The sequence below is a fragment of the Zosterops lateralis genome (assembly GCF_965231275.1).
Source record: "Zosterops lateralis genome assembly, chromosome: 10".
Taxonomy (NCBI): Eukaryota; Metazoa; Chordata; class Aves; order Passeriformes; family Zosteropidae; genus Zosterops; species Zosterops lateralis.
Window position 1 is genome coordinate 9,778,944 of NC_139770.1, and position 15,121 is coordinate 9,794,064.

Consider the following 15,121-nt stretch of genomic DNA (forward strand, 5'->3'; position numbering starts at 1 on the left):
AAGTAGAGAAATCACACACAGAACAGCTACTTCACAAGAAAATAAGAGCAAATATTTAAGAGACAGCAGAGACAACAGTACTGCCTACACCTGTACATATTCACAGTTTAGCTGAGCTCAAAATGATTTAATTGGACTAATGGCCAATCTCTCTCAAACATGCATATGCTCAAGACTTCACTATGAGCACAAAATTAATAGAAAGAATTGGTCCTCACAATCCATAAACGCTACCAGAGTCTGTTATTTGGGAAATCAGAAACTTGTGACAGCTCCAGACTCTTTGGGAAAGGAAATCTGATTTTCCCAAAGTCCAGGAGTTCTTACAGCAAGCAGCCAGCTCATCATCTTTTCAATAGTTTCCATTTACAGTAAAATTTTCAGCTCAGGCTTTGTTTTCATTTTTAATGTTTTCAGCATTCTTCAGTTACACTAAAATTATATACAGCAAAAGGCTTAGGATTTTTTCATCTGCAGAACAGAAAGTACTAAAGATAACATGTCCTTCCAACATTTATTTATATATTTTTAATTTAAAACATATGCAAGCTCAAAACAGAGCCTACTGTAACAACTGCCAGAGTTTCAGGCAAAGGCATTAAAAATACATCTGTGGTACTTGCAGTAAGTTGTCTCCTTCCTCCCTTTTTGGTGATAATCACTACCTGCTTAAATCAGAGTAAATTCTAACTGTTCTCCCTCCTCTTCACTTAATCAAAATTTGTTTAAGAGGATTCTGTAGTTAAAAGCCAAAATGGATGGACTGCAATAGCTGTAAAAGACACTACACTTAAAAATACTTGAGAATCAAATGCTTTTAGTAAGACCTAGATCACTTTGAAGCTCAAACAGGGAGGGAATAGGAATAAAAAAACCCCAAACCCACTAAAACGTACAGGGATGTCACTGAAAACATTACAGAGCAGTGCCTTATTTAACCCAGGGCTCTGGAACCAGGTGAAGGTGCAATCAATCATACCTATGCACAGAGTGATCACAGCAAAAATCTTAAAAGCATAATCTGCAATGCAGGAACTGGCAGTAACACCAAAAGGCAAACACCATTCCTGAGGGGTTATTGCCCAGCAGACAGAAAGCAAGAAGCAGTCATCTTTGAAAACTCTTGATACTTAAATAGATCCATATTAATTAAACAAAAAAGTGTTCATATAGCAGGCAGCAATCACCTACTTCCAGCAGCAACTTGTATTTTCCCTTTCCAGCAGAAACATCACAGCATGTTTACAGCATCTAGAAAGACTGAAAGGTAACTCAGTTCTTTTCTGAATGACCCTGTTCTTGTACAGCTGTCAAGTGTGCAATCTGTCTTACACAAGGAGTAATTTGCCCTAAATGTCCCACAGAGAAAGATTCCAAGGCCTCTTCGTAATTAGTGCTTAGACCTCCACCAACAGGAAATAATCCTTGAAAAAGTCTCACGCAACAGAGATGTATTTTCTCAAGCCAGTATACAGGTTTCTCAATTTTAGTAACCGTAAACAGAAGCTCAGCGTGTTCCAGTTAGTCCAGTTCCAGTTGTTATTGCTGAGTTCAGTCAGCAACAACAAACCTCAATCTAAAGGACTAGTGACTAATCAAAATTCCAGTCTTTCTACAGGGAAAGCAAATTTCTCCATAGACAGAAACACATCAGCCAAGAAAGCATGCACATTCCATGCTTCCACTTTGCAAGTGGAAAATGTTCCACTTAACGTGCTAAGTGCAAGAAGACATTGCTCAGAGCTTGTCCACTTAAAAAGCAAACAAGCTGAGAATTCAGGTAACAGTTTTGAAAATCAGGACAGAGCAAGAAAAAAAGGATGAAGATGCAGAACTGTGCAATAACAAAGCATAATGGACAGTGGAGTTCTTGTTTTAGCAACTGTATCTACAAGAACAGATCTGAACAAAGACATCCCCTTCATTAGGAAGACATGATGAGAGAGTCACTGCAAGCTCCTGTAAGAAAGCACCAGCTTGTTGTATGGTAACTACAGACAACACTGCTTGTGTGCTATCAACAAGCACAACAGCATGCTCAGGACTACATCCATGAGTACTGTCTTTAGGTAACACAAATTTATAAAATATATTTTTATATGCTGTCTGCAAAGTGAGAGCATTTCCATAGCATTATAATATTTTTCAGCTTTTTTTCATAAAGATAGCAGTATAAATAATAACTGATTAAGCTTTGCAGTCATTTGGCTGTAGAACACGAGACATTTTTACAGAAGGAAGGGGTCATGCACTTCCCACTTACACACAAACCAATAAAAAGGGATTCCTTTCTCTGGAGCAAAATACTGCCATTTCTTTCTGAATCAGTCACCTGGCCAGCTCTATAGTCTCTATACAGTAATAACTCAAAGTTATTATTGTATAGAAACTATAAAACAAAAAAAATAATAAAGTCCATAAAATAATAACTTAACCTAGTTCAACTTTTCTCATTATCACAAAGATCTTTACCTGGTATATTTAATCTCTTTTTAAACTACCAAAAAGCAAGATAAAAGTCAAACTCATCTGCAACATCCAAACACTATGGGAAGAGCACTTTAGAAGAACAATGGACAAGTACGGTGATTGTTTTGTTGTTTAATTATTTAAAATACATTAGGAGATATTTAGTCAATGTTCTGTCTGCCTATCTAATTAAAAATTACAGCAGACATGGACATAAGGACTCAGCAGTCATGCAGAGAGGAAAATAATGGAGTTTGAAGTCTAATAGAATAAGTGTCTTGAAATGCAAATAAAGGGATTACCTTACAAAAACCTAAACAAAACAACAACAAAATACACATGAAATAGACAAAAACCAGGAAAATCAGTAAAAAAAGTTTCCAACCTTTAATTTACTCTGAAAAACAGAGAAGCAAGAAATTCAGCTAATCCCAGCTACAGTGATATGATGTAAAAATGCATTTTGTGAAGCCAGTCCTAAATCATCTATAGCGGCAGGTCTTTAGCTATAGGAAACTTAGAGGTAGAAAAACTTATTATTCAGTTATCTTGTATCCTGCAAGTATAAAACTCTTCCTGACTGTATCACACTAAGCCATACTAGTATCAATTTTCAAATGCAAATACAGTTAAAATCAAGTGTTAAGCAGAGGCACTGAGGAGAGAGGCTGATGCTACAAACTGGTGCTGTATCACCTGCACACAAGAGGCACACAGGATTTTTTTATAGTACTTCACAGAAAGTGTTGCTTTTCTACTCTGTTTTCATACTGTGGAAATACCCACATCACTGCAAGCTGGTAAAAGAAAACAAGAACATAAGTCCCCTAAATCTTCTTCTAGGCTGCTGTATGTAACATCAGACTTAAAAAGTAAAGCAACATAAGCCAAATAAACCTGGTAAAGGCACACTGAACAACCTGGGACACTGGAGCTCAAAGAGGCAGAACATTTGCCAGAGCTCTTCTGGCTTTTTGCCTTGCAAGCTGGAGCCAAGAGCCCCATAGTTCTGGCCAGTTCTCAGCACTAACTTAATATTACCATTAGACTTTTTTCTTCATATTGATAAAGATGCCTGTGTACAACTGCTCAGAAGCCCTCCTCTTTGCCTCAATTCCCCTTTGGCTCTCTAGGCAACCCTTAACACGGCAAAAACAATAGTTAAGAGAGAAGTAACTTCCATAATTTTGCCTTGGCATAACAACATGGTGTTTACTATCAGGGTCCATTCCCAAGAGAAACAATTTTTTCTCCAGTGGAAAATGAAGAATTTTGCCCTGCAGAGCAGAGGAAACCCTTTCATTTTACAATGGGAAGCCAGGTACAAAAATAGGAAAGATGGCTTGCTAGAAGTGTCCATTTTTACTCTTATTTTTAATAATTCATGTCAGTCCTGTTTGTCAAGCCACAGCTATGATTCCTTGCATCCAGGTATTCAGATCCCTTCCAATCTCTGAAAAACAACATCATGCTCTTAAAAATCAAAAGCTTTTTACTCTCTAAAGGATCCTTTGTAAAGACAAATAACTGTACACAAGTAATTGCAACTCCTTTTCAAAATTCATTAAACTCTGCACAACTTCAGTGAAAATCTAAGGCTTCTTCTGATTATAGTGAGATTTCTGCTACTATTTCTTTGAAAGGGACCTTCATTCTCCTCTCCCAGGAAGACTGAATATGGCAAGATAAAATGTGTTGGACTGTAAACAAAACCCTTTTAATTTTTCCTATGCGAGAATTAACAAGCTGATATGTTTCACTAAATTTCTCCTCACAATTAAAACATTGAAAAAGTCACTGGTGCAGACCACATTAGAGTGACTGTCAGTCTCATACTCAATTACCCAGATCATCTGCTATCTGCCTTCTGGATAAAGGTAGGATAGAGGATATTAAAAAAAACTAAGCTGTCAGAGCTTTCCTGGAATAAAATCTAAGTATCTGATCCGTTTGCCTTACAACAAATACGTACCTTTAAAATACCAAAGGCTATGTAAACACAAAGAATACAAAAGCAGGAAACATTATTATTTCACTTGCATCATCCTAAAATGAAAAACTGAACAGAAGCCATGCAAAGTTCTTCATGTTTGGGTAGCCTACACTTATCAGCTGAGACTACATCTTCCTTTTGGGACTCTCTAGAGGCTGCATTGTTCCCTCTCTTGCCCTCAGCCTTTTCCCAACAGTATTGCATGAAGACAAAAGCATCATCGTACAACTTAAGTCCCACTTCCCCATAACTCTCATTCCCTTGGATTTAACAACTGCTATAAAAGCATTAAATGTTTTTAGTTCATGCTTGCAAACACTGCTCCATCCCACATTGAAGGAATACATCTTTCTTCCGATCAGATTTGTTCTACTCATAAAACATTTACCTCCTCATTTTGTATATAAAATGTTTAGATACTCTGCAGCACTACTCTAACAATGTAAAAATAAGGCTGACTACATTATCCAATCACATCTCACTCTGCAATACCAACAAAGATCAATTCATGATCTAAAGTGGTAAAAATGATGATAAAAATAAGTCTTTCCATTTTTAAAAAGCAAAACAGTTTAAATTTATCATGTTTTCCATCTCATCATAACAGTCTTTAAAAAAAGCTGACCAGAAATCACAGGTGCTTTAAATGCTGTTTTCCAACAGTCATAAATATTTCATAAAACACTTCACCAGAAAGAACCACCAGTATATAAACATCAACAATAAGGTAAGTTTGCTACCTGTGATCACTGGCAAAGGAATCAGCACTGGGAAAACAGAGAGACCTGACAGTAACCAAGTCAATACATCATTTCTCTTCTTACTATTTCACAATACAGCTTCTTGTTCAGCCCTGCATCCACACTGCAAGCTCCAAACATCCCAAGCTTTATTAGTGCCTCTGTGTCACTTCATAATAACATTTTACTTAGAAGTGCCTTCTGTAAAAGGTGGCCATTTTTAAAAAGAGAGAACATGTAAAGTCTCAGGTTTTTACACCACATAATTTTGACTGGTTTTTTGGATGAGAAAAGAAAGAAAAGAGGAGGCAGTTTTGAAACAATTTTCTTGCACCAGATCATTTTCTGATAATTTAATATAGTGGCATGAAAATGATCTGCTCCAAAATACATAATTAGTGACTAATTTTTGTATGGCACTAAGCCAAGAGGGGGGAAAAGCCATACCAAGTTCTTTAGCCAGCAAGCTGTGCTTTCCATCCTCAGTCTGAAGGTACAGACTGCTTCTAAACAGTCAGCAAAACCAGAATTAACAGCAGCAATGCTGCTGGTCAAGGCTAAACTCTACATACAGGGTCCCCTGGAAAGCTTTGGGGAGCCCAAGAATAGGACAAGAAAGTTTTGTGCTATATGAATAGGACCTGCAATGTATTCTGCACTCGAGCAGTGTGACTGACACTGCTCTGCTCAATTGGGTGACTTCCCTGCAGACACTTCCACAGCCAGGCAAGAGTGCATCCAATATCCCAGAGCAAAACTGTTACAGCAGCACTAAGCTCTGCTTCCCCAATCCCTCAAGGGGATTGTAACTGGGTGATTTATTATCTTTTATAACACACTGGAAAATTTAATCTTGCAATTCTTAGGTAAAACTTAAGAACCCAGACTAGAATATTCTATCTATACCTTGATTCATGAATTCTGAATAATGAAAAAAGCCACATACATTCTTCTGTAGATTTTTCCAGTAATTCAAAAGCCCAATGACAAAAATAAAAGAATTACCATGCTTAAAAAATATAATAGAGGTAATCTTCAAGTTCAAGCAAAGCCTTGTTGCTCTAAAAATTAAATGTCATGTTTTATTACATTATGTTCTATCACATTTCACTTTGTGCTGTTTTCATTGCCAACAATAAAAGTCAAGATGGGCTCTTGAGTGAGTGTATGCAGGGTTGTATGTATGTGATAGCAAGGAAGACTCACAGAGGAAAACAAGGACAGCAAAGCCTTACAGAATGTTCTGCTATGCAGATGCGTTACCTAAAATTAGCAGTTTTGTGACGTTTACAACACTTTTAGTTCAAATCTAAGAGGAAGAACATTTATCCACAGATAGTTGTAACAACAGGAGAAAACAAACTGGATATTTATGACACAACGTGAGTTTGTGGGCTGTAGTTCTGTCATGTTCAAACAATGGTGCTTTTAAGGAAATTATCATCCTCTGACTGTGTAACCTCCACCCTTATATGGATTTTACTATTCCTATAAGGAGGAAGAGACAGAAGCACAAGTCTGCTAAAGCGTACAGTCCAGCACACAAACTCACACCTCCAGCATACTCGACCTTACATGAATGCCATGGATTCCCCCCCAAAAAATATACACTGTATTAAACAAATGTATTCTCTTATTTCAATCCTGACTTCACAGTTCCCTTTCTGGAACCACATACAAAGAATTCAGTGAGAACTCTTTTCATAGGACCTTCAGTCATGTTTCCTTCACTTAAAATGAGATTAATTTCTGGGATTTAGCCCAGTATGTCTCAGACCTGCTCACCTCCCATCATAAAACACTTCATTCAAAAGCTCTGTAAAACCAGCAGCTGACAAATCACTGACTCTTGACAGTATTCGATGCTGTGTTAGTGGCCTTTGCAAGCAAATCCAGTTAGACTTCAACAAACAACAGTCCTAAGAAAGAAATGTCATTTTAGCCATGAAATCTGACAAACTCACAACTGACTTGGTCATTATGTCTCTGTACACTGGCATTGCTGAGCTGGGCCACACATTTAGTTATCAAGTGAAAAGTGTTTGCAACTACCACAGCCTAACATAAACCTTTTGCCTCCAGGAGCCAGTGATAATTAGCTAAAAAGTCTTAGTTCTTGACTGCCAAGTAAGGTGGATGCTGGAATTTACAAGTTGGTTCTGAACCAGATTTATTGCACAAGTAGGTTCTGGACTGCAAGTCTCCCAAAAGAGACAGGGAAACATCTGAACCACTGTACAGCAGGTGAAAGGATCAAAGATTATGTCACTCATTTCCTCATGGTTGGATATGGAGAGAACAGGCCCTGAACTATGTTGGTCCAGCAAGATGCCAGCAAATGGTAAATGATTTAGCTCAGAGCCTTGAAAATTTCATTTTGGTAAGAGCTATCTATGTTCAATTGTGTTTTGCATTTGTTGAAAAGAAAAATTACACTGAAATCTGAGCTCAAAAGGGCTTTGTCACAACCTGTTTTGAAAAAAGATGCCTGAAATTATGGAAGGTGTGCATGGAATTTTTGTTCCATACACAGATACAGAAGTCAGCTAAACAGACCCCTTGGCTTCAGGAGAGGCAGAGATCCCTAAGCAGCAAGGAATGAGCTGTGCTGCTTGGAAATAACAGAGCAGAAGCACTTGAGAGACACCTGCTGCCTACTGAGAGAATCTGTTCTCTTTGCAAACCACACTCAATTCTTCAGATAGAGCAGAACGGCACAGAATCACTTCCATGTGGGGAACAACTTGGTTACAGAAAAGGTGACTGCTCACATCAGTAACCCAAGTTTTAACTCCTTTTTTAAGAACTTCTCACCCTGCTTTTAAGGACAGCTACCAACCCAAAAGAAGAAATGAAGAACTATTTTTAAATTACAGTTATGGACCCAAGTATGCACCAGCTCCTCTCAGCCACACTCAAAGGCTGCAGTTTGGCTCAGATTACACAGATTATTGTATTAACAGGTGCAGGTGTAGTCCTTGGGGAGCCTTCTAACTCCTCAACCACCCCTTAGCCAAAGAATTGTAGGACACTACAAAATACCATCTCAGAAATAGGTTTCACTTTAGACAACCACAGGAAACATTGTGACAATTTTGTGATGGGCTCATGTTACATTGTAAATCCAGGAACTTTCCATAGTTTAACAGTGGATACTTAAGAAACAAAGTCTATTTCAAGATGTTCCTTCACCTTCTTTTAATCAAAGTCATGACATTCTGGATAGCCATTAGGCAGATATATTTGTCTAAGTCCTACTGTCCTTAAGATGCTTGGCACAAACACAGTATATTTAATTTTTAATTAACTCTCAATCCTGCATTATTTAGCCACAAGTCCAGAAACCTACAAAAAACTCCATAACCCACAGAAATCTGCTGAACATTAAGGAAGGCTTCTAATTATAAACCATTCTCTCAGGTTTTTAACATTTCAAAATCCATTCAATTAGCAGTTGAGTCACTTTGTGAAAGCAGTAGCATACTCATTTTCTGAAAAAGTCAACAGACATTAAACTGAAGGCTGCAGGAGTGACAGAGGAAGACACTTTACCTGAACAGAATGAACCCAAGTGACTCCACAGCTGCCCGCCTCACATCATCATTCACATCACTCACCTACAGAAGGAAAAACAGGACATTCAGAAAACAGTAAAAACACTTGAGGACTCTGCAACGTTTCAGGCCAGATGTCAGCTAATCAAGAAGACAGGATTATAGAGAAAGTTAGTAAAAATCATGTTCAACCTTAGCCCAAACAGCCTCACTCATGTCTGTACAAACTGCAAGATGATCAAAGAACAGACACACCTCATCCTTTAGAACTTAATTTATTTTTTTCTCCAGCCCATCATTACACAGACTATTCACTGCAAACCTGTTAGCTGCGTAGTTTAGGTTCATGTTTTAATTTTTAACAGGGTCCTTTTCTGTGACACCAGGTTGAAAGTCTGAAAATCTACTTACCCTAATGTCAGAAGGCTCTGATAGTTCTACTCATAATACTAAGTAAAGCTTCCACCACTTCAAAAACCCTGATTTGGACCAGAGTATTAACACTGCAGACACAACGCCTGACAAAGTGTTGTGCTTTCTTCCTGACCACAAATTTCTTCTTATGTGCTCCTAAGGCCACAGTACTTACAGCCACATGCAGCAGGCGCCTGATAGCCTTGTTGTTCCCTGAGCCACAGTATGCCATAGCCACAGTGTACATGCCAGAACGACGGAGAATTGGATCCTGGAAGAGAAAGCATCAATATTTCACATCCATCCAAACGGTGACTCAGTAATTCTAACTTTAAATCTGTTCCACTCTTGTGTCTTGAATCTGCAAACAGGTCATAGGACAACCTCGTTGCTCAATTGTTTATTTGGGACAAATAACAAGACAGTCACCAAAGCAGGGCTGCCATTACCAAGTTCAGGGGGCAGAGAGTCTGCTATGCTGCAGGCATAGTAATATAGGGCAAAGGTGTCATTTTGTATAGGGTATAGGGCAGAGGTGTCATTCTGCTTCTTACTTGCTACCTGCAATGACCACTATCAGAGTCTTGAGATGACCCACCTGCAGCAAGTCTCCTGTGTTTTTAACCACTACATCCTGGTCTACTCCCTTCTGCCGCTCACATGACTACAAAGACTAAGTTAAAGGCTAAAGAAATACACAACTAAGCAGTGTTGTTCTTGTATTTCTGATCAGAGTGCAGCAACTTGTGAAACAGTCCTACTTCAGACCTATGTAAGAACTCCTCTGGCTCAAAAGAGCCATCCCACCATAGCTGGAGATTCACAAATGGACAGGAAGGTCAGCCATGTAACATAAAAAAGTCAGGGATTAAGTCACAGATCAATTTACCTTATCTCTGCAGAGACTCTCAATGAGAGCATCTGCCTCCTCCATCCTCCCATACATGACCAGAGCAATTCCAACTGCAAGGCCTCGCAGGATCTTTTCATGCTGGGTTTCCTGTGCATAGCCAACCATGTCCTCAATAGCCTGGGCATTTTTAGATCCCAGCATAACCAACCCCAGTGCCAGGCCAGCTGCCTCACCTGAAAAGCACAGAAAAGCAGAAAAATCAACTCTGCTCCCAAAAGTAATAAATACTGTATCTAGAGAATCACACCAGATGTAGGCCAATAGATCACTTCTGGACACCACCATGCTCAACAACTCCTCCATTAATTCATGGCAAAAGGTCCTTGTAACCACAATTTAGTACTTTTCTCTGCCAAGTTCAATTATCACTTACTTGGGCCAAGAGCTGCTGAGATAATTTTCTTATGAGCCCTACCAATGCAGCAGTAACTCCCACAAGCTGCTCCAGGCCAATCTCTCAGCTCAAAAAAGCACATGGCTCTGGAGATCAGCCACACTAAAGAAAAAGTGTATGACAAAGAATAGAGCAGAGCAAAAGAAGGAACTGTTTAAATACCTAGCATGTCTTATCAAAACTTGCCACAGTGTCAGTCATGACAGGCTCCCTGAACATTACTGACACATAACTAAAGAACCATAATGATCAGAAAAAGGTCAGTAAATAAAACACAGTTAGAAACGATCTATGCTGCTAACAGAAAACCTGGGGAGGGAAAAAAACACAACAAAAACCCCCAGGTGCCTGATAAGGCCTCAGATGGTTATTTGCTTTGAAAGTAGAACATTTACCTGTCACTGCATCATCCTGGTATAGGTTTGTTTTCAGCAGATCGTACACATCCTGACGTGCTGTCCCCATGGCAGCCAGCCCCAGGCCCAGGCTGCCACCATGTCGCACAATCTAGAGAAGCACAGGCAAGTTCAGTCAGAAAACAGGGAACAGTATGGCTCCAGCTGAAGTAGACACCTTTCCATCAATATAAACCTGCAACCTTTTAGCCCCAAACTAACCCAAAATGATCTCTTGACCTACTAGAAATACCACTTTCACTCAGGCACCAGGTCCAGTGAAAGAGGCAGAAAATAGAAGAACAGTTCAAAAGCCCATAAACAGCGAGTAACAGAAGCTTAACACATAGCACAGAAATAGTATGTAGTAACTTCAAGATCTCTTCTCATGTAAAAGCTAACAATAGCTTTTAAATAAAAAGGTTAAAAGGTTAAGTTTACCCACTTAAAAGTAGTCTATAACCTCTTTTATTCTAACAATGCATACATTTGCAGTAAGACTAGCAGGATCTGTTAATGGATTTTTTTTAAAAAAGTAATTTGAGATTCCACAAGGAGAAAAAGGGAACATGCTGGGACAATGATCTACTCCCAACTTCAAAAGGTATTTTTCTTAGAGGTCTACAAACACTGAGTGCAGAAGTAAAACACTTCTTACTGTGCAAGATGCATTAAAACTACAGGTCGGGAGAAATATTTTGTAGCTTATTTTCTTGACAACTACACTGTAAACAGTAACAGTGCCTGAATGCTGCAGGTCCATTAGCAAAACAAAACAGATATAACAAGTAGTAAATACGATGAAGCTACAGTCACTGTCAAGTATATAAGAATTTCCTAAAAATCTTACCTAAACCTTAAGCAACAGGTCGTTAAAACCAACTTTTAACCAATCTTTAAGACCCAGAGGAGGTCTAAGTACCATACTGCTGCTTAATTACCTCTACCCCCCCACTACTAAATCAGTCAGCACCCTCCTGCATATTCCCAACAAAACAAAGGCTCACTGCTGAGCCCAGTACACACATCATTACTGGCATTCTTCAGCTGGTTCAGCAGGTAGTCAATGATGTCCCCGCCATGGTTGGCATGGATGAGACCCAAGGCGTAGAGGCCTCCTCCCTCCTGGTAGGCTGACCCTGGAGAGGTGTCCTTGGGCAGGTAGGTGGCCATGAGCTGTAATGCTTCTTTCTCATGACCCTGGATGTCCATTTCAGCAGGAAGGGAAGAAAGTGGGAAGTGAAATGTGAAAAAACAGTAAAATAATATCTGAACATGTGTTATAGCCATTTCTTTCTCCATTAAAATCAGTGTTTCAGTGCCACACATCACCAGTCAAACTTACTGAAAGTTACTACAGAAAGGAACTTTGATATGTCCCAAAATCACTTAAGAACCACCTGCAATTTTAATAACTAGAAACTATTAAATCTCAACTCACAAATGAAGAGAAGAGAAAAGGAGAGATGGCTCTCTCCTTGAGCCATGTTACCCTAGCACCTTTTTGATTCTCAGCAAAACATACCATAAATTATACTGGAAGTTAAACAAAATAATATAAACACAGCTTTTTAGTGCAAAGACATAAAATATGTTCTAGCTGTGCCAGGTACACTGGAGTGCAGGCACCATTCAGAATCCCCATTTCCACATTTTCAGTGTTCACAAGCATTTACACTGAGCAGAGGGAAATGAATGCAATGTTACCTTGTGTATAACACCCAAACTGGCCGTAGCAGTAAACTTAGCCCAGTTAGTGGCCCTGGCCAGCCACTCCAAATTGTCTCTAGAAGAGGAAAAGAGAAAGGTTATACAAAGTTTTTCATACAGCCTGTTCCTAATCCTGCAAGCAAGATTTAATAGCACTGAAGATGGCTTTCACACTAAAAAGCAGCTCCAGAAGGGAAGGCAGCTAACCACATTTCCACTTTACATTTCTCTCCCCTTCATCAGTCCTGATTTTTGCTTGATCAAGTCAAGCTTCTAGACACGGGTGATCTCAGTGAAAGACAGAGAACTGCTCAATATGCAGACCACCAGTTCCCTGGGAGAAACTTTAGCAGGGTTTCTGCAGCTTTCCTGAAGTCCCTCATAAAGGTCAGCCCTAGCATTTCCCTTCCAAGCGTTATTCAGTACTGTCAGTCTCTACTGTAAAAAGATACACCATCTCAGAAACTCTCTAACTGGTAAACAAAGAGAAGAGAAATTCCAGATCTTCACCCTCCAAGCTGTTCATATAGTTAGCAGTCAAACAAAGCCAGTTTGTGAGGACAGAGAGAAGGAAACAATTCTCTAACACCATTAGAGCTCTGCAGTTACCACTGGGAGTATCAAGCAGGGCAACAATGTTGTTTAAACACCTCTAAATGACATTGGAGCTTCCTTGCCATAGATTTACCTAAGGAACTGGTCACTGGTCGTCCCACAATGCATAAAGGAGTTTGCTATAACAGTTGCTGTATGACACACGGAATTCCTCACTGCATCCTGAAAGAACAAGAACAATCAGTATCATCACTCAGCAAAAGATCTGCCCAAGGTCGCTTAACAAGCTTGCCAGTACACTAGAAAAATGGACTATAATGATCCTCAATTTAACTGCCAATCTCCCTGTAATCAGCTAATAGATTGCTCATACACTCTAACATATCCTCAAGCTATCTTTCCCATGCAAAGTGATCCTTTTTGTGAGTTTCTTTCAGAGATGTGATTACTCCAATTGCCACTTAACTAGAGAACCAGCCCCCTCCACTTCCCAGAACTGAGCACAGCACAGAGAGTGCTGCTGATGTTTCCAGGCTGTTCCCAGAACTCTACTGCAGAATCACTCCTGAACACTTCACTGGCAGATGGTAAAGATTTTCCAATACATTTGAACTGTCATCTGAAACAGATGAACCCGCTAACAAGCAACCCTTACTACTTCTGATGATATGCATCTTATTTCACAAATAAAAACTTCTCCTATAGTTTCTAGTAAGTATTTAAGAATCTAGATTACCTGTAAGTTCTTATTTTCCCACCTTTGAGTAACACCTCCCAAAAAAAAGACAGTTATTCCATTCACTAACTCTGTATACATTACAGTATCTGATTGGTTTTCTCTCTAACATGGAAATTCGGTATTTTACTACATACCAGGATTCCCTTGACAAGCTGAAGGTGTGGGCTTACCTAACATCTCAACCAAGATACCAACATACTGTAACCTATAGTCCTGGCTGACTCCTCCTTTCCCAACCAGCAGCATTTGCAATGGATCTGACATGGAGCTGAAGGGTAAATTTTGCTCATCTTACTGAACAGATAAAAACTAAACCCACCAAAAAAAAAAAAAAAAAAGGTAAGAAAAATATTAATTTCTATAACCAGTCAGGAAATATCAACATGTTAATAGCAACCTATAATTAAAAAAATAGCAGCATGGTCAAAACCAACACAGGATGAATCAGATAAATATAAGACAACCATATTTAACAAAGACTCTTACCTTTGTGTTTTTGAGGATCATGAGGTCTGTATTGTTGTTTCGTATTAAAAACTGCAGATGTAATTCAATGGCCATTTCCCCACTTAAAATTTTAATCATTTTTGAGATCTGGTCCTTGGGCTCTGGGTTCTTCACATACAAGCAGAAAAGAAAAAAAAAATCAATCAGAACCCAACTCTGGCTCTGTTAAAATACAATTCTTGAGAAGAGCTCTGGTATGTTCTCATCACCATATTTCAAAACCTATCAGGATTTAGGACTAAAAAGATGTTGTTTCTGTCCTTGGTGCACAAGCCCAAACCTCCCAGAAATCAAATCTTTTGTGCACAGCAGTGCAGGTGTGAGAAGATACTCTTTTAAAAGAAATGCATTAATTCATTGTAAGCAAAAGGATATGGGTGACATCTGACATTCTGCAAGCTGCTGTTTGGCCTTACAGAGACAATAAGTCTCCTGCCTGAGGCAAACTCTTTTATAAATGAACCTGTATTTTCATGGAAGCTTTCACAGACAGGGCCACAAAGCTACAATACTTTGCATGACCCTGTGCTGAGCTGCAGCATCATTCTTGTGAGCTACAAGCTTTATTTAGAACAGCTAGTAGAACTAGGCAACTAATACATTCATCTTCAAAAGCCCTGTGAGAAAAGTCTCCTTCTTCCTCATGATGAAACAGCTGAAAATGGACCTGTAGAAACTAAAGTTTGTTCTGAGCAGGGTGAAAAGTACAGTGCAGCTCTTTGTCCTGACATTGTTAGC

At 39.1% G+C, this 15,121-nt stretch overlaps 1 protein-coding gene across 1 annotated transcript in view; it reads right to left on the bottom strand.

Annotated features, from left to right (window-relative positions):
* The window catches only part of PSMD1 (proteasome 26S subunit, non-ATPase 1), a 66,807-nt gene that overhangs the window by 42,059 nt on the left and 9,627 nt on the right, over positions 1-15,121 (bottom strand). Inside the window, exons 9-16 of the mRNA XM_083868381.1 lie at positions 14,363-14,491; positions 13,271-13,359; positions 12,580-12,658; positions 11,899-12,072; positions 10,873-10,984; positions 10,060-10,256; positions 9,346-9,441; positions 8,755-8,819 (exon numbers count right to left, since the gene is read on the bottom strand). Coding sequence (XP_083724507.1) covers positions 8,755-8,819; positions 9,346-9,441; positions 10,060-10,256; positions 10,873-10,984; positions 11,899-12,072; positions 12,580-12,658; positions 13,271-13,359; positions 14,363-14,491 — 941 coding nt within the window. The remainder of the gene's footprint in view (positions 1-8,754; positions 8,820-9,345; positions 9,442-10,059; positions 10,257-10,872; positions 10,985-11,898; positions 12,073-12,579; positions 12,659-13,270; positions 13,360-14,362; positions 14,492-15,121) is intronic.